This window comes from Pristiophorus japonicus, chromosome 4 (assembly GCF_044704955.1).
Source record: "Pristiophorus japonicus isolate sPriJap1 chromosome 4, sPriJap1.hap1, whole genome shotgun sequence".
NCBI lineage: Eukaryota > Metazoa > Chordata > Chondrichthyes > Pristiophoridae > Pristiophorus > Pristiophorus japonicus.
Window position 1 is genome coordinate 69,259,140 of NC_091980.1, and position 23,793 is coordinate 69,282,932.

At 45.0% G+C, this 23,793-nt stretch overlaps 1 protein-coding gene across 1 annotated transcript in view; it reads left to right on the forward strand.

Moving 5' to 3' along the window:
- The window catches only part of LOC139262454 (rho GTPase-activating protein 24-like), a 48,156-nt gene that overhangs the window by 14,292 nt on the left and 10,071 nt on the right, over positions 1-23,793 (forward strand). The window contains exons 4-6 of the mRNA XM_070877640.1: positions 837-969; positions 9,805-9,878; positions 19,328-19,449. Of these exons, the coding sequence (XP_070733741.1) occupies positions 837-969; positions 9,805-9,878; positions 19,328-19,449 (329 nt within the window). The remainder of the gene's footprint in view (positions 1-836; positions 970-9,804; positions 9,879-19,327; positions 19,450-23,793) is intronic.

A 23,793-nucleotide genomic window follows, 5' to 3' on the forward strand; every position in this document is an offset into this window, starting at 1 on the left:
TAAAATATCTGCAACCATTATGAAAGATTAGAGGATTAATGCACCTTTGAAAATGGTAAATACTTGTATAATTACTGGTGCTTCTTAAGGCCCCTTTGTTCATGTTTTTTGTGTGTTGGAGGAGGAGAAGGCTTATGTTACCAGTTATCCTTATTCCCTTTCTGTTTTCTAAACCCATATAACCTCCTATAGTAAACCTATCAGGTCAAGCAATGCTTGGACTTGAACTCAAGGGTCAGGCTTTCTAACCTCTTCCTATTAGTCTTCTACAAGGTCTAGACAGACAAGGCCAAAAATGTGCTTATGGACATAAATGTCCTACCTCCCTTCCCTTTTCTGGAATGCTGGCACAGTGACATAAAATATATGTGGGTGGCTGTATGCAAATAAAATTACAATGAGGTAAATGTGGCCTTTGCCATGTTTCTTGTCATTTTTCCCCTTGAACACTGGAGAGAACTTCAGAGTTTTAATCATAGAGGGACCCATGTAATCACTCTTAGGTGGCTGTGCACAAATCCCAGCAGCAGCAGGAAAGGATTTTGAGTAAAATTCATGAACTATTAGTTTTTAAAAAGACAGGTATGTATGTATATAAATATCATACTTTTGTACATTAACAGTATACAGTCCCACTTTAATCAACGACTTGAATATTGACATAATAGTTTTACATTATTTGTATTTTTGATGCTGCTGCTACCTTGTGATGTTTTCATTACTACGCAAGTTAAAATTGTAATCAAGGATCATGTGAAAGAGTGCTATCCATATTAAAAATCAAATTGAATTTTAATTAGCATAAAACAGTGAATGTCCTTGCCTTTGTCTTTCAGTGACACTGATGTGCACACAGTGGCATCCCTCCTGAAACTCTACCTCCATGAACAGCCAGAACCAGTTGTACCTTTTGCTAAATATGAAGACTTCCTTTATTGTGCTGAACTGCTGGCGAGGGACAAAGAAGAGGTATTTATGCGTTTTTTTCTAAACGTGGATATGGCATTAGAATCCTTCAATTTTGTTCATTGTTTTTTGTCTCTTTCCTTCTATTTCTGGTTTTATTTTTTCTTCTGATTACAATTGTCTGGTTCTCTTTTTAATTCTTTCTTTTTCTTAGTATATTTTGCCATTTTATCTGTATTAAACAATAAAGGAACCTACATTGCCTTTACGAGGCAAGGGATTAATAATTTATTTAAGTGCTACCCACAGTTCAAGGATTTAAGGTCTGTTCAGCTGATAACTGAATGTTGATAGCACATGGGATTCTTTCATGCATTACCTTCTTCAATCACTGGATTTACACTGGTTTACCAATCATTGGGCTCAGTCAAACTCACTCACTTTCTCATTCATTCACAGTTAGGATCAAAGAATGATGGAATGATACAGCACAGGAGGCCATTTGGCTCATCTTGTCTGTGCCAGCTTTGTGACAGAGCTATCCAATTAATCCCACGCTCCTACTCTTTCCCCATAGCCCTGTAATTTTTGTTCCCCCTTCAAGTATTTAACCAATTTTCTTTTGAAAGTTAGTATTGAATCTGCTTCAACCATCCTTTCATGCATTGCATTCTAGATCACAACAACGCACTGTGTGAAAACATGTTTCCTCATGTCGCCTTTGGTTCTTTTGCCAATCACCTTAAATCTGTGCCCTCTGGTTACCGAAGCTTCTGCCACTCGAAACAGTTTCTTTTTATCTACTCTATCAAAACTGTTCATGATTGTAACCTCACCTGTTCTAAGGAGAATAACCATAGCTTCTCCACATAATTGAAGTCCCTCATCCCTGGTACCATCCTAGTAAATCTCTGCTGCACCCTCTCCAAGACATCCTTCCTAAAGTGTGGTGCCCAGAATTGGATACAATACTCCAGCTGAGGCCTTACGAGTGTTTGATAAAGGTTTAGCATAACTTCCTTGCTGTTGTACTCTATGGGGCCGAAATTCAGGGTCTCGGTAAGGCTCATTATTGCACATTTGCGGCGGCCATGCGGTGGAATCCCCTGGCCGCCGCGACCGAACTTTGTCGTGGGAGGGTTTGCAGCGGTGTGGGCCACTGCCCCGATCGACGGACTTTCATGGCCCCTGCCAGCTTTTAGGATCAGTGCACTGTGGGAGAGCGCCAGCTGATGTTGAGAGGTTTTTTTGAGGACAACATTTCTCGAAGCTTTTTGTGCAACATTTCAAAAATGGCAGCAGGATTCTGAAAACTTTTGCTGAGTGATACAACTTTTTCCCTGTCTCTGATTAGTCGTGACCGGTGGGAGTAAATCTCTGTTACACAGAGGCCACTAAGTGAGGGTCGAGCCTGCAGCCATAATGGGCCCAGTGTTGGCAGGGGAACGCCTTCTGCACATTGTCAGAGACAGGGAGGCACGCAGGAAGAGGCATCGCCATCACCAACAGGTCCTGAGGCAGCGGGCAAGGGAGGCAGTAGCCTTGGATGCCCCACATGTAGAAGGGCCTGCAGATGACTGCAGACGTCAATGTCCAGAGGCCGGACAGCAGGGAGATGGCGTGAGGAGGAGGGTGAGGTACACTGACCCCCGCACCAGATAGTGGGCAAGAAGCCTTGGCAGCAGCAGCCTGCAGAGGTTGCACAACATGATGAGGAAGAGAGAGAAGGCACTGATGCAGCTGGCATGGGAGAGGCCCACATATACATTTGCCAAGGAGGCCCTACCATCCAAGGGTCTACCGGCGTCAGATCTCCTTCCTATAGCTCAGCAACGAGCAATGTGTGTGGAGGCCTAGATTCATGAAGGATGTCTTGACTGAGCTCTGCAATGACCTGCGGCCAGATCTGGAGCCTCACACAAAGCTGAGGGCAACGCTCAGCGTGGAGACCAAAGTAACAATAGCTCTGAACTTTTACACAACGGGCTCGTTCCAGTCTGCAAGTGCAGACATCTCCAACATCTCCCAATTCTCCATCTATCACTCCATCTGGCAGGTCACCAATGCGCTGTACAAGAGAAATGTGCAATATATCTCCTTCCCCATGACCAGGGAGAAACAGGTGGAGCACCTGTTGAGGGGCCAAATGGCCTACTCCTGCTCCTATTTCTTAAGTTCTTATGTAAAACATATTGGCTCTGATATTTGATGTTTGGACCTTTAATAGGACATGATACGATCTGTATTGGATATGGTAGAAATGGTGATGCAACATGATTCAGCAGCTACAAAGGTGTCAATGAGTTAAATAATGTTGTTAATGAGTTAAATAATTGACCAGGGTTGGATCAAATATCTGCCTTAACAAAAAGTTTACTTTTCATGGCAACAATAAGCTTGTATTTATCTAATGCCTTTTAATGTAGGAAAAAGTCCCAAAAGGGTTCACAGGAGTAACAATGGACAGCCAGCATGTGTGACAAGAGGTGACCAAAGACATTCTATGTGATTGTGGTGCATTATCCCTTCCCAAACTCTCTGCAGCATTTGACATGATCGACCACTCAATTCTCCACCAATCTCTCTCCTCCATTGTTCAGTTCCATGTAACTGCCCTTGCATAGTTCCACTCTTATGTATTTGAACAAAGCCAGAGCATCTCCAACATTGGTTTCTTTTCCCACTGTTGCAACATCACCACCAGAGTCTACCAAGGTTCCATCCTTCGCCCCTCTTCTTCCTTGTCTACATGGTACACCATCAACAAGATCACAAGATAATTACAGATGAGGAAGGCATTTGGCCCGTCGTAATTCATCCTTCCAGATATAGCCTACAGCCCTCCCTTTTACAGCATCTAGTTCTTTATTATGTGATTCTATGGTTTTGCCTCCACTGCTCTTTCTGAAAGTCCATTCTATGGGCTCAATGTTGCCCAAAGCCATTTTCTGGCATATTGCCAGAGTTACAGCTGTTTTTCCAGGCCAGAAATACTGCAAAATATTGGTGCCAAGATTCCCCGCTGTATTTTTCAACATTGGCGCCGCGCAGCCTGTCCAGTCACCTCAGGGGATGGAGCCTGCTGTCTGCACCGAAAAAATAATGCCACACTTTCTGCGCATGCGTGAAAAAAAAAGGACATTTTTGACGTGATGCCTATGGGCGCGCATGCGCATTCCAGCACCCAGTCTGCAATCGGCCATTTTTAACAAGACAGTTGTGTGTGTGAGAACGTGGAGTGTTGCGTGAGAAGATTGGAAAAATCAGAGCTGCAATACAAGATGCAACGTGGTGCAAGGCCCAAGAATTTCTTATAGAATGAAGTGGAGGCACTGGTTATTGTGATTGAGGCCAGATGGCAGGGGCTGGACACCAGCAGAGGTCACATAAAAGTTTCACCCAAAGAACTGAAGAAACGCTGGAACCAACTTGCAGAAGATTACTGTGCAATGGTGACCATGACCACCCCAAGATCTGGAGGCCAGTGCAAAAAGAAGTGATCGGACCTTGGTCAAGTGTTTAGTGTAAGTAAGATTTTCATTTATTCAATGCAATTGCAATATAAATGTGACCATCTGTATGTCCCACCCAGCAGAAAGACACCCTCTTTAAAAAGTTATATTTCCATCTTTGCAGAGGAAGGTGGCACATAACAAAAGGGAAAGAACTTGAACAGGAGGTGGCCCGGCAAATCTGCACCCACTGACACACTTGGAAGACAGGGTCGCTGCTTTGATGGGTCCTGCCTGGAGAAAAGCAACCACCACTGCACAAGCTGGGCCCACACTCGAGGGAGAGGGCAAGTCCTGCAAATTCCACAGTCTGGCTTTGCTAAATGTTTAGTGCTCGAGCTAGCCATGCTTCGGTTCATAGGGATGTCTCCATCAGCTACGCTTCAGTTGATGCAATGTGCTATCATTCATCATGGTCCTTCAAATCAGTCTGCTGCCTGCGCTGTGTGAGCCTATTCATGCCACCCTGCCCCCTCCTCTACTGCTAACCATTTGTCTATTGTTATATTTTGCAGAACTTGAGGCCAACCCTAACGAAGCAGATGATTCAGACAAGGACGAGCCTGAAGAGGAGAACATCTTCCAATCCCATCTTCCAGACCAAGCGCATGGGGGTGAGGGGGAGGTGGAGGGGATGGATGAAGCCCCCACTGTTGTACTCACTTTTGAGGAAGTGCAGGTGCCGCCCATTGAGATGCCAGCCCCTTCCCTGAGTGGTATGAGTGTTAGTGGGACATTCCATGGTTTCACACAGTCCGAGGCTGCGGGTCCCCGTGGGGTGCAGCGAGGCACACCTAGGGCCCCACACTCTGAGGCTGCGGATCCAGTGGGATGCTGCGAGCAACACCCAGGGTGAAGAGGGAAAGGAGAGCTCGACCGCGCTCTCCTGAGGTGCAGGATCGAACAGATGTGGTTCAGATGATGGCAATGAGTGCGAAGAGCATTGACCTTACGCAATCACTCCTGGACACCATCAATGGGGTGGGTGATGAGGGGGCTGTCGGGAGAAGTAACAACACTCTCACGAGAAATGGGAACGATATCCGGGACCATGAGTGAGGGAATATCTCAGTCAGCTGAAACCATGTCAGTGAACATGAGGGAGGAAATTTCACAGGTAGCTGATGCGCAGTCACCATGAGGGAGGGAATGTCACAGATAGTTCAGACAATCTCAGTGAACATGAGGGAGGGAATGTTGGAGGTCAGTGAGACACTGTCAGGGCGCATGAGGGATGGCATGTTGGAGTTAGCAATAAGGGAACACGGCCACTCCTCGCTCCCATTGACAGAATCAACTGCCACTCCCACTCCAATCCCCAGACAAGCCTCTGAAGAGCCTCAAGCCGCTCTCCCCCGCCCCCACCCCCCCTATTCAACAGGTGCGCATTACCTGAGATGTTGGAAAGAATAAGCTTGGTACCAACCCAAGAAATGCTGTGCCACCGCCTGCAGGCAGGGGTGGTGGATTCACCAAGACCAAGTGCGGCGGGCAGTCTCCGAATAAGGTGGAGGAGAGATGGGTGCAGCCTTTCTTTTCTGTTGTTGTTGTTATTATTATTGTTACTGTTGTAACTGTTGTTTTCAACTTAAAAGTTTTTTTGGAAGTTAGTAAATTTACAAGTTTAAAGTTAGTAAGTGATCTTAATTGAAAACTTTAAAGTTTGATACAAGAATATTTTTTATTAAAGCCAAGTCAAGTACAAATGTTTGTTAAACTTTTGAATAAAATATATTTACATTATAACTGAATAATTTCCATCATTTGTTCCATTAACACAATACATTACGGAACAGGTCCAAACAGTAAACATGGTCCATGTGAAATAGTTGCCGCTGAGCCATCAGGCAGCAAAGCGTTCACGGGTGAGCTGCTGGTGCAAGGCTCGAGCAATCGTTAAAGGGGCACAATGGCCTGCCCTCCTCCGCCGTCATGCTCTGGGTTCAGGTACTTGCATGGCTTTCTCATCCTCATCCTCCTGCTCATCATCTGCATCTTCCTCATCATTATCATAAGCCACTCTAACTGCAGGTGGGTCTTCTACTACCAGCTGCTATTGTCTCATGATGACTAACTTATGCAGCATGCAGCACACAACAGTGAACTGATCGACAATCTCAGGGGAGTATAGCAAGTAGTCTCCGGAATGGTCCAGGCATCGGAAACGCTGTTTCAAGATGCCAATGGTCCTCTCTATTATGCTTCGCGATGCAATGTGCGACATGTTGTATTCCCGGTCAGCTTCCATCCAGATTACACGTAGAGGCATCATGAGCCAGCTGGCGAGGCCGTATTCTGTGTTCCAGTAGCCAGCTCTGCCCTTCTGGCTGCTGCTGAAACATAGCCAATATAACGCTCTCGTGTAGGATGAATGTATCATGGGTGCTGCCAGGATACCTTGCATCGACTGACATGATGTAATGCATGTCATCACACACGAGCTGTACATAAATGAAGTGGAAGCCTTTTCTGTTCCTGTACATCTCGGAATCCTCCAAAGGTGCTCGCAAGGCGATGTGGGTACAATCAATGCAGCCCTGTACCTTTGGGAAGCCAGCAATCCTGGAGAAGCCCACAGCCCTGTCACGCATTGCCTGGGCGGTCGTGGGGAACTTTATGCAGTAATTCCTGTGGGCATATAGTGCAGCTGTCACCTGCTGAATGTAGATATGTGTTGCATGTTGAGAAATGGTGCACACATCCCCAGTTGTAGCTTGAAAGTATCCAGATGCATAGAATGAAAGTGCAGCTGTAACCTTCACTTTAACTGACAAAGCAGTCCTCCTGATACTTCTAGGTTGCAGGTCTGCTTTCACCAACTCACAGATCTCAGTTACAACTTCTTTGCGGAACGTAGCCTTCTGACACAGTCTGCATCACTCAGGTGCAGGCATGAACGCCTGTCTCGATATACCAGAGGTGGGTAAGGCCTCCTGCCCAGCACCCTACGGGTTCTGAGGTTCCTCATGCGATGACGTCAAATCAATTGCCTACCCCGCAACACTATCATGCAGAAGGCTGGCACAAGGTATGGCATTGTCAATATTACCCCCATGCTTAAATGTTACCTTTGCAAGAAGCTCAAAATGGCAGGAAGGCAGGATAGGTTTCTTGTTCTCTCTCCCCAAGGTCTGTATGGACCACACCCAGGTCTGAGCAAGCACAGTCATCGGGAACCCCCCACCCTCTCCCCACCCCCTGGGCTCATTGCAGTCTTGTGATTTCTTCCGATCGCGTTCAACAGCATCTTCCACCCACCCCCCCAAGCCCGGGCGCGGGGAGTTTCTGCCAACCGATGCTACGACCCTCCAACCCTGTTTGAAGACGTTCAGTGGTGGCATGCGAGTTAACAAAAAGTGAACAGTTCAAAATTCCATCAAACTCCCATCTACTCCGTTGAAAGGTAAAAAAAAATAATCTTTATTATGCATATTTAAAGTGTTCTTATCTCCCTCCAAAGCTTCGATGAAAAACAATGGCGTCTTTCTGCGCTGATTTTTCAATGTGCGCTGCTTTCTCTTAACTCACCAGAAGGTTTTTCGGGAGTGGCCAGATACACCGACCAAGGAGAAACATTTTTTGGTTCAACTTTGAAAAATGATAAAAACTGGCGCAGACATGAGGTAACTCCCCTATGGCGTAAAAAAAAATGAACCTAAGAAAATCGTAACTAACTCAGTAACGCTGCGCAGACTCCTTGGGAAAACTTTAATTTTAAAACTTGCGCAAAAAAAACGGCGCACGACAAAGAAACGGCACAAATGACAGGGAAAAATTGAGCCCCATGTGTTGATCACTTTTTGCCTCAAGAACTTTTTGACATCACTTTCAAATTGACCTTTTACTAGTTTGAACCTGTGTCCACTTATCCTACGCTTGTAATTTAATATAAAGCAAGATTGGAGAGTATGATTTTGACGGTCGCGTTCTGCGCATGCGCCACCCAGCAGTCAGGAATGGTCCCGGGCGAGGGGTGGTGCCGGATAAGGGTGTCCTGGATAAGAGGTTCAACCTGTACTATAATAAAAACCTGTTAACTTTATTTCTTTAATCCAAACACAAACACAAATAAACAATTTTAATGAACACCTAAACTCCACCCTGTGGCAGCAATTATCCCCTTTTCTGTGGCCTTTAAAAAAAATCTTCGCTGTTTGTTCCCATCGATCTTTTCTGTACCTGTTCTTCTTTCCAAAAAAAGTGATTCTAATTCCCTTTACTTAACCATTCCTTTCTTACTGCTGGCTTCCACTGTCCACTTCGGAGGTGGCAGCAACTTAAAGTGGCTGAGGATCAGCTTCAAAGACTTTTCAAAGCAGATTTTTCAACCAATTTAAAGTCCAAACATTGAAATTTCACATGTGACTTAATCAATCTCTGATACATAAAAAAGTCAGCACAAGAATTCTTGATACACGACCATCAATGGTGGCAAAGGCCATCAGAAAAAGCACACACCCCGTATAACTGGGGCACATGAAGTACTAATGTTACATTTTACATCTCGCCATACTATCTAACGCTGCAAATATGATCATGTATTTACACATATTTTGAAAGAGTACATAAAATAAAGTGATTAAAATGTTATATTTTGTAATAACATTTTCCAGAGATTATACAGATCCACTTTGAGGATCTTTTACAACATAAATTTATTAATAATTTTATGAAATTCTAACTGGATCGGTCCTTCTATTTTCGAAGTGAGTGTTGGCTAGAGATGTGACATTCCCTACAACATTACATGCAAATATGCAGCTAAGCCAAACAAATATCAGCTGTTATCTGTCTAGGTTCCCCTGGGCGCATGTTAGAAATGTAAACCATGACAGTTAGTTACCATGCACCAGACTTAATGGAGATTTAACTGAAATTAGTCACATAGATATTCATTATTCTACTTTTGGAAAAAAGTACAATAGTGAGGCTACATAAATTAACTCAGTTTAAAGGGACTTGACGAGAACAAATCTAGTTGGATTTTGCTTCAGACAGCTCGTCAAATGGCAGAATTTTCTATCCTATAAGAAATGTTAAACTGAAACAGATCTAGATGTTTAGAGAGTCAGATTTTGTGCCGTACTATTCTAGACAGTCAATTTTGGCTCGGGGTTCAGTTGCCTTGGCTGAGATTGGGTCAAGCCAAACTGAATATTCAAGTCACATCTGCCTCACCCATTCCTTGCTGGAGTAACGTTTCCTTCACATAATTCTAACATTTTTTGTACATTACACAGATCCACTTTCAGGATCTTTTACAACTTATAAATATATTACTAAACATTATATCCTTGTCACACCACTATGGGTTTCATGTCGGGATTATACACCTTTTTAAATTGATGATTGCATCACTTATATTCTGTTCTCTGTTACATTACAGGGAATAGAGGAACTAAAAAAACAAGTGACATCCATCCCACCTGCAAACTTTAACCTGTTACAGTACATGTGTCGGTAAGTTTGTGAAAACCCAGTGAGAACTAAAGGGTGTTTCTTGCTTTTAGAATTCTAAATGTTAATCATTCTATTTTGTGTTTAACACTAATCAATAGTTTTCTGCTGGGTGACTTCATTCTGGAGGATTTCTTTTAATCTTGTTGACAGAAACCTGGCCAATCTGTATTCTCCAGTAGTAATGCTCATTGCGTGCCTGTCGAGTGACTAACAGTCAATGAATTAGTCAAATCTTGGCCAGTGATGTCAAACTAACTCCAGGGACTGGGAAATTGTAGGAAATTAAGCAGAATAATTAATCAAGCGAATTAATTGACAGAACTGTTTACGGATATTAAAAGACTGATTTATGGGCTCAAGTTTCGGCCTGAGTTGCTCCTATTTTTTTGGAGCAACTAGTTTAGAATGGTGCATCTTAGAAATTGTAATTCTCTGCATTTAGTTTGCTCCAGTTCTAGTGAGTTAGAATAGTTTCATTTTAGAACAGATTTTTTTTCCAAAAGGGGGCGTATCCATCCACTTATGCCTGTTTTGCAAGTTTAGGCAGCGAAAACTTACTCCAAACTAACTTAGAATGGAGTAAGTGTAGATTTTTGTACGCTCAGAATAACCTTGCCTACATTTATAAATCAGGCGTAGGGAATGAGAAATGGGGGGGGTGGGGGGGAGTTTACAAACATTAAACACTTCACTTTTACAAATAAAGAGCCATATTCAATAATAAATGATAAATAAATCAATAAATCAACCAATAAATCAATCCAAAAAAAATTTAAAATTAAATATTTAAAAAAAAATTTAAAAATCAAGAAATAGAAAATTATTTCTACTCACTTATTGCAGCACCGGGAGCCCTCCAACAGCATGCTGGGACGCCCCCACCCAGTGTCTCTCTCTCTCTCTGTCTCTGTCAGTGTCTCTCTCTCTGTCTCTGTCAGTGTCTCTCTCTCTGTCTTTGCCAGTGTCTCTGTGCTTCTGACAGCGACGGGTAAGGGGAGAGAGGAGGGGTGGGGTGAGGGGGGGGGGGAAGAGAGGGAGGTAGAGGGGGAGGGAGGGAGAGGAGGAGGGGGGAATGAAGGGAGAAGAGGGGGAGGAGAGGGGGAGGGGGATGGGGCAAGAGGAGGGGGAGGGAGAGGGGGGAGAGAAGGAGGGGGGAGAGAAGGAGGGGGGGAGAAAAGGAGGGGGGAGAAGAGGGGGAGGGAGAGGGGGAAGGAGAGGGGGAAGGAGGGAGAGAGGAGGGGGAGGAGAGGGGGGATGTCATGTATGTTCCCTTATTGTAACAACACTGCAATTTTGTATATACGTAAGAAATGCACACCTTGACCACAGGGGGTGAACTCGGGGGAGACATTCCTCACCTGGTCATCCAGGTATATAAAGGGAGGTCCCACGCAGGGTCATCACTTCTTGGTCCGGTGAATAAAGGTTCAGGTCATGGAGTGACCATGTCCATAGAATGTGCATCATGTGGATTTGTGGTATTGTGTAAGGACTTTACATTGGCGACGAGAAACAGGAATCAACGACCCACAAGAATGGCCACCGGCAGCACAGATGAACGGTACTGTGTTGGTGAGGACTGGGACGATTTCATTGAGAGGCTTCAGCAGAGTTTTGTCATGAAGGTCTGGCTGGGAGACGCAGCGGCCGACAAACAAAGGGCTCATCTGCTGACCAGCTGTGGACCTAAGACTTACGCACTCATGAAAGACCTGCTAGCACCCGAGAAGCCGGTGGACAAAACCTTTGAAGAGCTCAGCAAACTAATCAATGAGCACCTCAAACCGGCGAGCAGCGTACACATGGCCCGACACAGATTCTATACCCACCGACATTGGGAAGGACAGAGCATACCGGGTTTCGTTGCGGACCTCCAGTGCTTGGCCAGCCTTTAAGTTCACAGACGCCTGCAGGGAGTTGATGCTTAGGGATTTCTTTATTGAGGGCATCGGTCATGCTGGGATTTTCATAAAGCTAATTGAGACCAAGGACTTGACCTTGGAAGCGGCAGCGTTGATGGCTCAGACTTTTATGGCGGGGGAGGAGGAAACCAAGATAATATACGCGGGTAATTCTGCCTCCAACGTGGCGATGGATCAGGGAGTCAATATCATAAACGCGACACATAGCCCCACAGGTAGGCGAGGGCAGTCCAACACACCCCAGGAGCAATAGACCCAAGAGTAAGTCTCCAACAGAGACATTTATGTCCCCCCTGGGATGGGGCCATTGACACCCACTAACAGGGTGCTCAAGAGCAGTCAAAGGGACAATCAGCGAGGAATGCCTTGTAACAGCTCTTTTGTTCACAACAATGGGAATCTCAGTTCATGCTGGAGGTGTGGGGGCAGACATGCTGCCAGGACTTGCAGGTTTCAACAGTTCGTCTGGAGAAATTGTAACCTCAGTGGCCATTTAGCCAGAATGTGCACAAAGCCTGTAACCAGGCTAATATACGAGGCAGATGAACCAGATGAGGGGTCTGCGAGGCAGGATGATGCTTGGGGCAAATCAATGGACGCTGAAGTTCAGCGGGTTCATGTGGTAAACATTCACAGCTCATATACCAAAACGCCACCCATGATGATGAAAGTCCTATTAAACGGCATCCCTGTACTCATGGAGCTGGACACGGGGGCCAGCCAGTCACTCATAAGTGTTCAACAATTCGAAAAGCTGTGGCCACTCATAGCCAGCAGACCCAAACTAGAATGCATTGAGACGCAATTACGGATGTACACCAAAGAAAACATTCCAGTGCTAGGCAGTGCAATGTTGGCGGTCACACACAATGGATCGGTGAACCGGCTGCCGCTCTAGGCTGTCCTGGGCAATGGTCCCACACTGTTGGGGAGGAGCTGGTTAGCTGAAATGAACTGGAAATGGGGGAATGTGCATACCATGTCATCTGTGGAGCGAAGTTCATGCTCACAGGTCCTACAGCAATTTGAATCACTATTTCAACTTGGCGTCGGGACGTTCAAAGGTACCAAAGTAGAGATACGCATCACCCCAGATGCCAGACCAGTGCACCACAAAGCCAGAGCTGTGCCCGTAGTTGTTGACCCTGTGCGACCCCCGTAAGAAATTGGTTCTGACATGTGATGCATCGTCCTATGGGGTTGGGTGCGTGTTGCAGCAGGGTAACTCTGAGGGCCAACTACAACCTGTGGCTTATGCCTTCGGGTCGCTCTCTCAAGCTGAACGAAGATATGGGATGGTTGAAAAGGAAGCACTCGCATGTGTCTATGGGGTGAAAAAGATGCATCAGTACCTTTTTGGCAGGAGGTTCAAATTAGAAATGGACCACAAGCCGTTAACATCCCTGCTGTCAGACAGCAAGGCTGTCAATGCCAATGCATACAGCGATGGGCTCTCACGCTCGCTGCGTATGACTACACCATGCGGCACCAGCCCGGCACCGAAAACTGCGCTGACGCACTCAGCAGGCTCCCACTGGCCACCACTGAGGGGGCAGCGGAGCAAAGCGCTGAGATGGTCATGGCTGTCGATGCCTTTGACAGCGCAGGCTCCCCCATCACAGCCCGCCAGATCAAAATCTGGACCAACAGAGATCCCCTCCTATCCTTGATTAAGAAATGTGTCCACACTGGGGATTGAGCGCCCGCACACGGAGCATGCCCTGAGGAGGTCAGACCATTTCACAGACGGATGGAAGAGCTCTCCATCCAAGCCGACTGCCTACTATGGGGCAGCCGGGTAGTCATGCCCCAGAAGGGCAGGGAAGCATTCATCAGGGAACTCCACAGTGAGCACCCAGGCATCGTGCTGAAGAAGGCCATTGCCCGGTCACATGTGTGGTGGCCGGGAATTGATTCAGACCTGGAACACTGTGTTCGCAGGTGCACGACGTGTGCCCAGCTAGGTAATGTCCCCAGGGAGGCCCCGCTCAGCCCGTGGCCCTGGCCCACCAGGCCATGGTCACGTATTCACGTAGACTACACGGGCCCATTCATGGGAAAAATGTTTCTCATTGTGGTTGATGCGTACTCGAAATGGATTGACTACATCATTTTGAATTCGTGCATGACATCCACCACCGTGGAGAGTCTGCGCGCGGTCTTTGCAACCCACGGCTTGCCAGACAGCCTTGTTAGCGATAATGGCCCATGTTTCACAAGCCACGAATTCCGGGAGTTCATGTCGGGTAATGGTATCAAACATGTCAGGACAGCATCGTTAAAGCTGGCCTCCAATGGCCAGGTGGAACGTGCGGTCCAAATCATAAAACAAGGCATGCTCCGGATTCAAGGACCCTCCGTTCAATGCCGCCTATCGCGCCTCCTGCTGGCCTATAGGTCCTGACCGCACTCGCTCACGGGGATCCCGCCCGCGGAGCTACTCATGAAATGAACACTCAAAACTCAGCTGTCCCTCATTCACCTAGTCCTGTCCGACATTGTTGAGGGCAAGCGTCAGTCCCAAAACGAGTACCATGACTGAAATTCAAGGGGGAGATGTATAGAAATTGATGACCCCGTATTTGTTCTCAATCACGCTTTGGGCCCAAATGGCTTGAGGGTACTGTAATAGACAAAGAGGGAAATAGGGTCATAGTGGTTAAACTTAACAATGGGCAGATATGCCACAAGCATCTGGACCAAGTAAAAAAAGGTTCAGCATGGACACTGAGGAACTTGAGGAAGATCATGAGATGGTGCTCACACCACCGCCAGTGAACGAACAACAAGAACATTCAGCAGCATGCACAATCCCTGTGGTCAGCCCAGACAGGCCGGAATCACCACAGGGGACAGACACGCATACCAAGGCTCAACAACCAGAGCCCCAACTGCGGCGCTCCACGAGAGAACGCAGACCACCGGAGAGACTCAACCTATGACCCCAATAAGTTGTTGAGGGGGAGCTGATGTCATGTATGTAACTTTTATGTAACGACACTGCAATACTGTATATACGTAAGAAATTCACACCTTGACCACAGGGGGTGAACTTGTGGGAGACACTCCTCACCTGGTCATCCAGGTATATAAAGGGAGGTCCCACGCAGGGTCATCACTTCTTGGTCCGGTGAATAAAGGTTCAGGTCATGGAGTGACCTTGTCCATAGAATGTGCCTCATGTGGGTTTGTGGTATTGTGTAAGGACTTTAAAGGAGAAGGGAGGGAGGGAGAGGAGGGAGGGGGAAAAGGGAGGGAGGAGGAGGAGGGAGGGAGGGAAGGAGGGAGGGAGGGGAGGGGGAGGAAGGGAGGGAGGGGAGAGAAGGGAGGAAAAAGGAGGGGGGAGAGGCTGAACGGGCCGGGCCGCCGCTGCCGCCAACACTTCGGGCGGGGCCCGCCCCCAGCGAGATGCCAGGCGGGCCCCGCCGCCGACGTGGAGGGGTGGAGAAGAGTGGGGAGGGTGGGGGGAAAGGCTGAACGGGAGGGAGGGAGGGAGGAGGGGGAGGGAGCTGAACAGGAGGGAGGTCCGAGTACCGATCTTCGCCCGGTGAGCCCATTCGGCCAGGGCTAGGGTCGGGCCCCTCCCATGCAGACTTGGGGGCCTGGAGCTACTGCACATGCGTGCACACTCTAACGCGCATGTGCAGAGGTCCTGGCACTGTTTTCAGCGCCGGGACGTGGCTCCGCCCCGACCCCTTGTGCTGCGCCACGCTGAGCACGAAGACATCCTGAGGAGACCAGAGAATTACAAGGTAAGTTTTCGGTGCCCTTTTTATTCTAGAAAGTCGGCGCACTTAAGGAGATACATCGTTTTTCCAGAGTGCGGAAATTTGGGCCCATAGATTCATGGCATTAGAAGGAAGTATTTGCATTTACATACGATCTACTTCTGGATTTTGAATCAAAAAGAAAAGAAAAACCCTGATTGTTAACCCTTACACCGGATGAGAATGAGACGTACAAGGGAGTTAAAATCATGGTCCTGTCCTTATCTCTGGAGTCTCGCTGCACTCTCGCCGGTCATGATCTTTACTCTCGAGTTTCGGGAGGCTTTGAGGCTCTCGCCTTGTAAATACTCAAACGTCAGTCCTATGGCACAGTTCAGACCCAGACATGATTTTAATTCTGGATCGTGCGAATCGTGCTCGAGATGCCCGTGAAACCTGGCGTCATACAGGAGCAGCCCCATTGCATTTCTTTCAGTGAGAATTGCATACATTAGTTCTCAAACAATGGTGCTGTTTCTTCTGCCTTTTCCACAACTGCCGAGTGTCTGCAATGACCTAAACTCAACATGGCAGCAGTATAACTGTTTAAAAAAAACTCGGTGTGTAGACAAGTGAAGCCCATTTGAACACATTTTATTTCACTGTAGTTGCAATTTCAGGATACACTTGATAGAATGGTGTGGAATATGATAAATGGGGACAGGGAATTAAGTGTGCTTAATCACAACAACATAGTTATAGCAGGAGTATGGCATACGGCCCCTCAAGCCTGTTCTGCCATTCAGTAGGATCATGGCTGATCTTCGACCTCAACTCCACTTTCTCACCCGATCTCCATGTCCCTTGATTCTCCTAGAGTCCAAAAATCGATCTATCTCAGCCTTGAATATACTCAATGATTCAGCAGCCACAGCCCATTGGGTAGAGAATTCCAAAGGTTCACAACCCTCTGAGTGAAGAAATTCCTCAACTCAGTCTTAAATGGCCGACCCCTTATCCTGAAACTATGCTCCTTAGTTCTAGACTCTCCAGCCAGGAGAAACAACCTTTCAGCATCTATCCTGTCAATCCCCCTCAGAATCTTGTATGTTTCAATGAGATTACCTCGCATTCCTCTAAACTCCAGAGAGTATAGGCCCAATCTACTCTCCTCAAAGGCCACCCCTCATCCCAGGGATCAATCGAGTGAATCTTTGTTGCACCGCCTCCAAAACTGTGCACAGTATTCCAGGTGTGGTCTCACCACAGCCCTGTACAATTGTAGTAAGACTCCTTTACTCTTGTATTCAAACACCCTTGCAATAAAGGCCAACATGCCAATTTCCTTCCTAATTGCTTGCTATACCTGCATACTAACTTTGTGTTTCCTGTAAGAGAACACTTAATTCTCTCTGAACGCAAACATTTAATCGTTTCTCACCATTTAAAAAATATTCTGTTTTTCTATTCTTCCTACCAAAGTGAATAACCTCACAATTCCCCACATTATACTCTATCTGCCACCTTATTGCCCACTCACTTATCCAGTCTATATCCCTTTGCAGGCTCTTTATGCCCTCCTCATAGTTTACTTTTCCTAGTGTTGTATCAGCAGCAGCCATGGATACATTGCACTCGGTCCCCTCATCCAAGTCATTAATATAGATTATAAATAGCTGAGGCCCAAAAATTTTTTGATCAGCTTTAAGTTAATCTGCGCACTGTCATATTGTTTCAAACTTAAAAGGAATTGTCTTGGCAGTTTAATGATGATACTTTTGGTGAGTGAAATTACGTTGCTCTCCGTGATATAGTAACCTTTCTTTAGAAGGGAGAAATCTGAAAACTGAACGAACAATTTCTTCTCCACCATTATTTTTTTTGGTTATACATTTGATAGGATATTAGGTTGTTATCTTATTGGGCCATTTAAACTGATATATATTACATTGAGGTTTTGAGACTGCATTCATCCTGCAAAACTGTCTCATATTCCAATATTCAACCCTCCCAAGAGGGTCTACAGTAGTGGACCAAGAACACCCAGAACTGTTTTCCATCTGCAGCCCACCAGGAGTATGGTAATGGACCCTGCCTTCAAAATTGCCGAGCCTCCTGTTGGAATTACCAGATGGCGTATTCCACTAGTTGGTTGCCCAATAGTGAAAATCTAGCCCTAGCTTTCGTTTCACTTAAGTTATGCCTGGTGCTGCACTCTCTCCCTCCCTCCCCACTACAGCCATGCAAAAGCTAACATATTTCAAACCAATTTGAACTTTTATAAAGGCTGAGCCAATGTTTGTCCCCAAATTGGACCAGTTAGCCTTAAGTGGGCACATCCCTTTAAATTTGAGCTGCTAGCCAAATACTCCACATGCCCATTAGGACATCTGTCAGTGCAAGACTGGGAACTTAGGATGATTTTTCAAATGACATGTCCTTGGAGAATAATCAGTTGAACATACTTTTGGCTAGATCAGTGCAAGCAACCTTTCCTGGCAGAGATTTTGCCAGGACTACAAATTCAGGGCTATAAGTACAATAATACTGTTGAAAACAAAAACAAACTGCAACATGAATTTCTACCACTGGGTACCAATGGCTATCCCTTTTATAATCAGAAAGTGGTCGTAGAGAAGTAACTTCTGAATCTTACCTTAATTCAATGAAAGGCATCAGACTTGTGCTGTCATTGTAGATTAAGGAGGGCAGAAATCTGACTGAAATTAGAAGTTACAAATTTAATTGAGAGTTTTTCTTTGCTGAAATCTGTTAACAAAAATAAAAATATAGGCCTGGATTTTGTGGTCAGTGGCAAAGTGACCTTTGTGGTGTGGATTTCACCTTTTCCGACTTTAGCTTAATTCTGGTGCCAACTCATGGGGATCTCATTCACTTTTTATACATTTTATAGAGAGCGAAATAAAGATTGGGACTTACACATGGGATTAAGGTCGAAGCTGAAATATCAAACTTTGAAAATGTATTATATTAAAAACCTATGGAATAATTTATCATAATGGACATTCCACAATTATAACATTATTTTTTCAGATCCAGAGAGATTGTTCAGCAGTAGTTATGACTTAGTATGCTATTAAAAACCCAGTTACATCTCACTCTTACATTTTTCAGGGGTTGTTAAACAGTGATATTACAGCGTAAAAGGGGAATTTCACGCCAGTCGAAGTGATTTCTAAAGATAGCCATCTGCGGGGACTTAAACATCCCTGTGGCGGAGCAGGGAATCACTGATAGCAACTTCTGACTTTCCGCGTTTAACTGCGCATGTGTGTACTCTAGAAGTAACTGTTAGTTTCAGAGTGTAATGAAAGCAAACGCTGACAGTTTCTCAGTCACTACAACCACAAAATCTGGACCTTACTATTATTTCATTCAAGTCGATTGAAAAAAAAGACATTTTAACTAATAAATCCCACACCTTGGACCAGAAAGTACTCAAGAAGAAAAAAATCTGGACCGTCAAGTCTCTTTTGAGGGTCCAGATTCTCAGCTGTGGATAGAATGGGTGCTCATAATTTCTCACCCAAATCTACTGAATCCTCAGGAATTCTTAAATACTAGCTCTCCATTTAAAGATTATAACCAGATGATAAACAAAGTTATCTTTCAAACTGCTGTAAAATATTAAATTCAAAAACCTTCACTTTTCTTTTTTCTTTCCTCAAAAGGACAGATTTCAACTTTCTCCGTTTATTTTTCATAACTGTGCTAACGGAAGTATTAGATTTACATCAGCTACATACAGTGTATTATTCATGTGCTACTTCACATTATATTGATTGGTTATTTATTTTAGATTTCTGGATGAAGTTCAGTCCCATTCAAGTGTAAATAAAATGAGTGCTCAGAATCTAGCAACAGTTTTCGGACCAAATATTCTGCGGCCAAAGGTGGATGATGCTGAAACTATGATTGGAGGTAGTGTTTTGAATATTAAGTAAGCTGTGTAAATATGCTCCATGTACAGTAAACACATAGAAAATTATAATATTACCAACTATTAACCTGTAGGCAACATCCCTTCATAAATGCAGAAAGAAGGAGAGATTGAAAAATAGTTACCATGTATACTCAAATAAGTATGGTTGCCCCATAATCTGACCTCTCTGAAATCTGCAGAAAATAACACAGACAAACTACATGATTCATGCTTAATACTAATTAGTTTTTTTTTAATTAACAGGCAGAAATCACACATAGGTGAAATTCATCAATCGGCAGAATGAGTACAGTAATACTGATTTCTCACCAGTACTTTAAAACAATTTCAAAAAAGTGAGAATCAAGATTATTAAGCAATTCTCTACAGTAGCCTTGAATCACGTCCTTGATGAAAATTTTTCATAAAAATGACATTTCAGAGACCTTCACTAGCCATTGACTTGGAGCAATATAGCAAAATGGGAAATACCAACACGAATTACAATCCAAGTTATGTTTCTCTACCATTTGATCCAGACTAGTACCGAGGAAGATAGATAGAATTCATAATTAATCAAAGCAAAACTCATTGCGAGACACTTCTTGCAGTGAAAGACCCATCAAAGCAAATTTTTGCAGGTAATAGGCCAGCCTTTCGAATACCAGATTTACAGCTATTTTACTGTAAGTCTGGTACACAGGACACATTATTGAGACACCCCAGATAATGGCCCTAAATCTTTCTCATAATTGGCAACTCACATACCAACCAGGCTGAGGAAACAATCAAGCCACTTGTCCCGGCATAAGACTGCCAAGAAACAATCTACACTCTATGAAGTGATAATGTTTTTGCCACATTCCCTCAATACAGAGAAACACAGACAGCAGACAAACCCTCACAGAATGCAGTTACAGAAGCCATTTTGAAGTTGCTACAATACTGAACAGCTACCAATTCTAATATAAAAAAAGTATACATACTTAAGATTTCAAACAAGGTAGTGCCTCTGGCCCATTATATGTGGTGGTGGGAAATGGAATACCTTCCTATTTCAGACAGCCAGCATGAAGCACCGTTTGTTGCAGAGTAAAGCTCCATCTACTCTGCCCTAATATGCTTTAACCACAATTTCAGATTTGCAACACCTACTGCATCATTGTGACATACAAACATAGAAATTTACAGCGCAGAAGGAGGCCATTCCGGCCCATCGTGTCCGCGCTGGCCGACAAAGAGCCACACGGCCCTTGGTCAGCAGCCCTAAAGGTTACATATCAACCTATGAACAATGACGGAAAGGCAAAGAGCACCCAGCCCAACCAATCCGCCTCACCACAACTGCGACACCCCTTATACTAAAACATTCTACACTCCACCCAAACCAGAGCCATGTGATCTCCTGGGAGAGGCAAAAACCAGATAAAAACCCAGGCCAATTTAGGGAGAAAAAATCTGGAAAAATTCCTCTCCGACCCATCCAGGTAATCGAAACTAGTCCAGGAGATCACCCTGGCCGTATTTTATTCCTTGCAGTACTTACCATTATATCTGCTCTGTCCAACAAAAGGTCATCCAGTCTAATCCCAATTACCAGCTCTAGGTCCGTAACCCTGCAGGTTGCTACACTTTAAGTGCCCATCCAATCATCTCTTAAAAGTATTGAGGGTTTCTGCATCCACCACTCTTCCAGGCAGCGAGTTCCAGATCCCCATAACCCTCTGCGTAAAGAAGGCCCCCTCAAAACCTTCCATCAACCACCTTAAAACTATGCCCCCTCATAGTAGACCCCTCCACCAATGGAAATAGACCCTTACTATCCACTATGTCCAGACCCTCAATATTTTGTACACCTCAATGAGGTCTCCTCTCAAACTCCTCTGTTCCAATGAGAACAAGCCCAGCCTAACCAATCTGTCCTCATAACTAAAATTCGCCATTCCAACCAGCATCCTAGTAAATCTCCTCTGCACCTAGTAAATCTCTAGTGCAATCACGTCCTTGCTATAATACGGTGACCAGAACTGCACGCAGTACTCCAGCTGTGGCCTAACCAAAGTATTATACAATTTAAGCATAACCTCCCTACTCTTATATTCTATGCCTTGGCCAATAAAGGCAAGCATTCTGTATGCCTTCTTCACCAATTTGTCCACCTGGCCTGCTACTTTCAGGGATCTGTGGACAAGCACTCCAGGGTCCCTTTGTTCATCTACACTATTAAGTGGCCTACCACTTAATGTGTATACCCTTTCCTTATTAGCCCTCCCAAAATGCATCACCTCACACTTCTCTGAATTAAATTCCATTTGCCACTGCTCTGCCCACCTGACCAGTAGATTGATATCCTCCTGCAGCCCATGACTTTCCTCTTCATTATTAACCACACAGCCAATTTTAGTTTTGTCTGCAAACTTCTTAATCATACTCCCTATATTCAAATCTAAATCGTTAATATATACTACAAAAAGCAAGGGTCCCAGTACTGAGCCCGGCGGAGCCCCACTGGAAACATCCTGAAAGTCACAAAAAATCCAAGCCAATTTTGGATCCAACTTGACACTTTTCCCTGTATTCCATGGGCATTAACCTTCATGACCAGTTGATAGAAACATAGAAAATAGGTGCAGGAGTAGGCCATTCGGCCCTTCGAGTCTGCACCACCATTCAATAAGATCATGGCTGATCATTCGCCTCAGTACCCCTTTCCTGCTTTCTCTCCATACCGCTTGATCCCTTTAGCCGTCAGAGCCATATCTAACTCCCTCTTGAATACAGCCAATGAACTGGCATCAACAACTCTCTGCAGTAGGGAATTCCACAGGTTAACAACTCTCTGAGTGAAGAAGTTTCTCCTCATCTCTATCCTAAATGGCTTACCCCTTATCCTTAGACTATGTCCCCTGGTTCTGGACTTCCCCAACATCGGGAACATTCTTCCTGCATCTAACCTATCCAGTCCCGTCAGAATTTTAAACGTTTCTATGAGATACCCTCTCATCCTTCTAAACTCCAGTGAATACAGGCCCAGTTGATCCAGTCTCTCCTCATATGTCAGTCCTGCTATCCCAGGAATCAGTCTGGTGAACCTTCGCTGCATTCCTTCAATAGCAAGAACGTCCTTCCTCAGATTAGGAGACCAAAACTGAACACAATATTCCAGGTGAGGCCTCACTAAGGCCCTGTACAACTGCAGTAAGACCTCCCTGCTCCTATACTCAAATCCCCTAGCTATGAAGGCCAACATACCATTTGCCTTCTTCACCACCTGCTGTACCTGCATGCCAACTTTCAATGACTGATGTACCATGACACCCGGGTCTCATTGCACCTCCTCTTTTCCTAATCTTCCGCCATTCAGATATTATTCTGCCTTCGTGTTTTTGCTACCAAAGTGGATAATCTCACATTTATCCACATTATATTGCATCTGCCACTCGTTTGCCCACTCATCTAACCTGTCCAAGTCACCCTGCAGCCTTTTAGCGTCCTCCTCACAGCTCACACTGCCATCCAGCTCAGTATCATCTGCAAACTTGGAGATATTACACTCAATTCTCTCATCCAAATCATTAATGTATATTGTAAATATTTGGGGTTCCAGCACTGAGTCCTGCGGCAACCCACTAGTCACTGCCTGCCATTCTGAAAAGGACCCGTTTATCCCGACTCTCTGCTTCCTGTCTGCCAACCAGTTCTCTATCCACATCAGTACATTACCCCCAATACCATGTGCTTTAATTTTGCATACTAATCTCCTGTGTGGGACCTTGTCAAAAGCCTTTTGAAAATCCAAATACACCACATCCACTGGTTCTCCCTTGTCCACTCTACCAGTTACATCCTCAAAATATTCTAGAAGATTTGTCAAGCAGGATTTCCCTTTCATAAATCCATGCTGACTTGGACCGATCCGGTAACTGCTTTCCAAATGTACTGCTATTTCATCTTTAATAATTGATTCCAACATTTTCCCCACTACTGATGTCATTGATGTCAGACTAACCGGTCTATAATTACCCGCCTTCTCTCTCCCTCCCTTCTTAAAAAGAGATGTTACATTAGCTACCCTCCAGTCCATAGGAACCTATCCAAAGTCGATAGACTGTTGGAAAATGATCACCAATGCATCCACTATTTCTAGCGCTACTCCCTTAAGTATTCTGGGATGCAGACCATCAGGCCCCAGAGATTTATTGGCCTTCAATCCCTTCAATTTCCCTAACACAATTTCCCGCCTAATAAGGATTTCCTTCCGTTCCTCTTTCTCACTAGACCCTCGGTCCCTTAATATTTCTGGAAGGTTATTTGTGTCTTCCTTCGTGAAGACAGAACCAAAG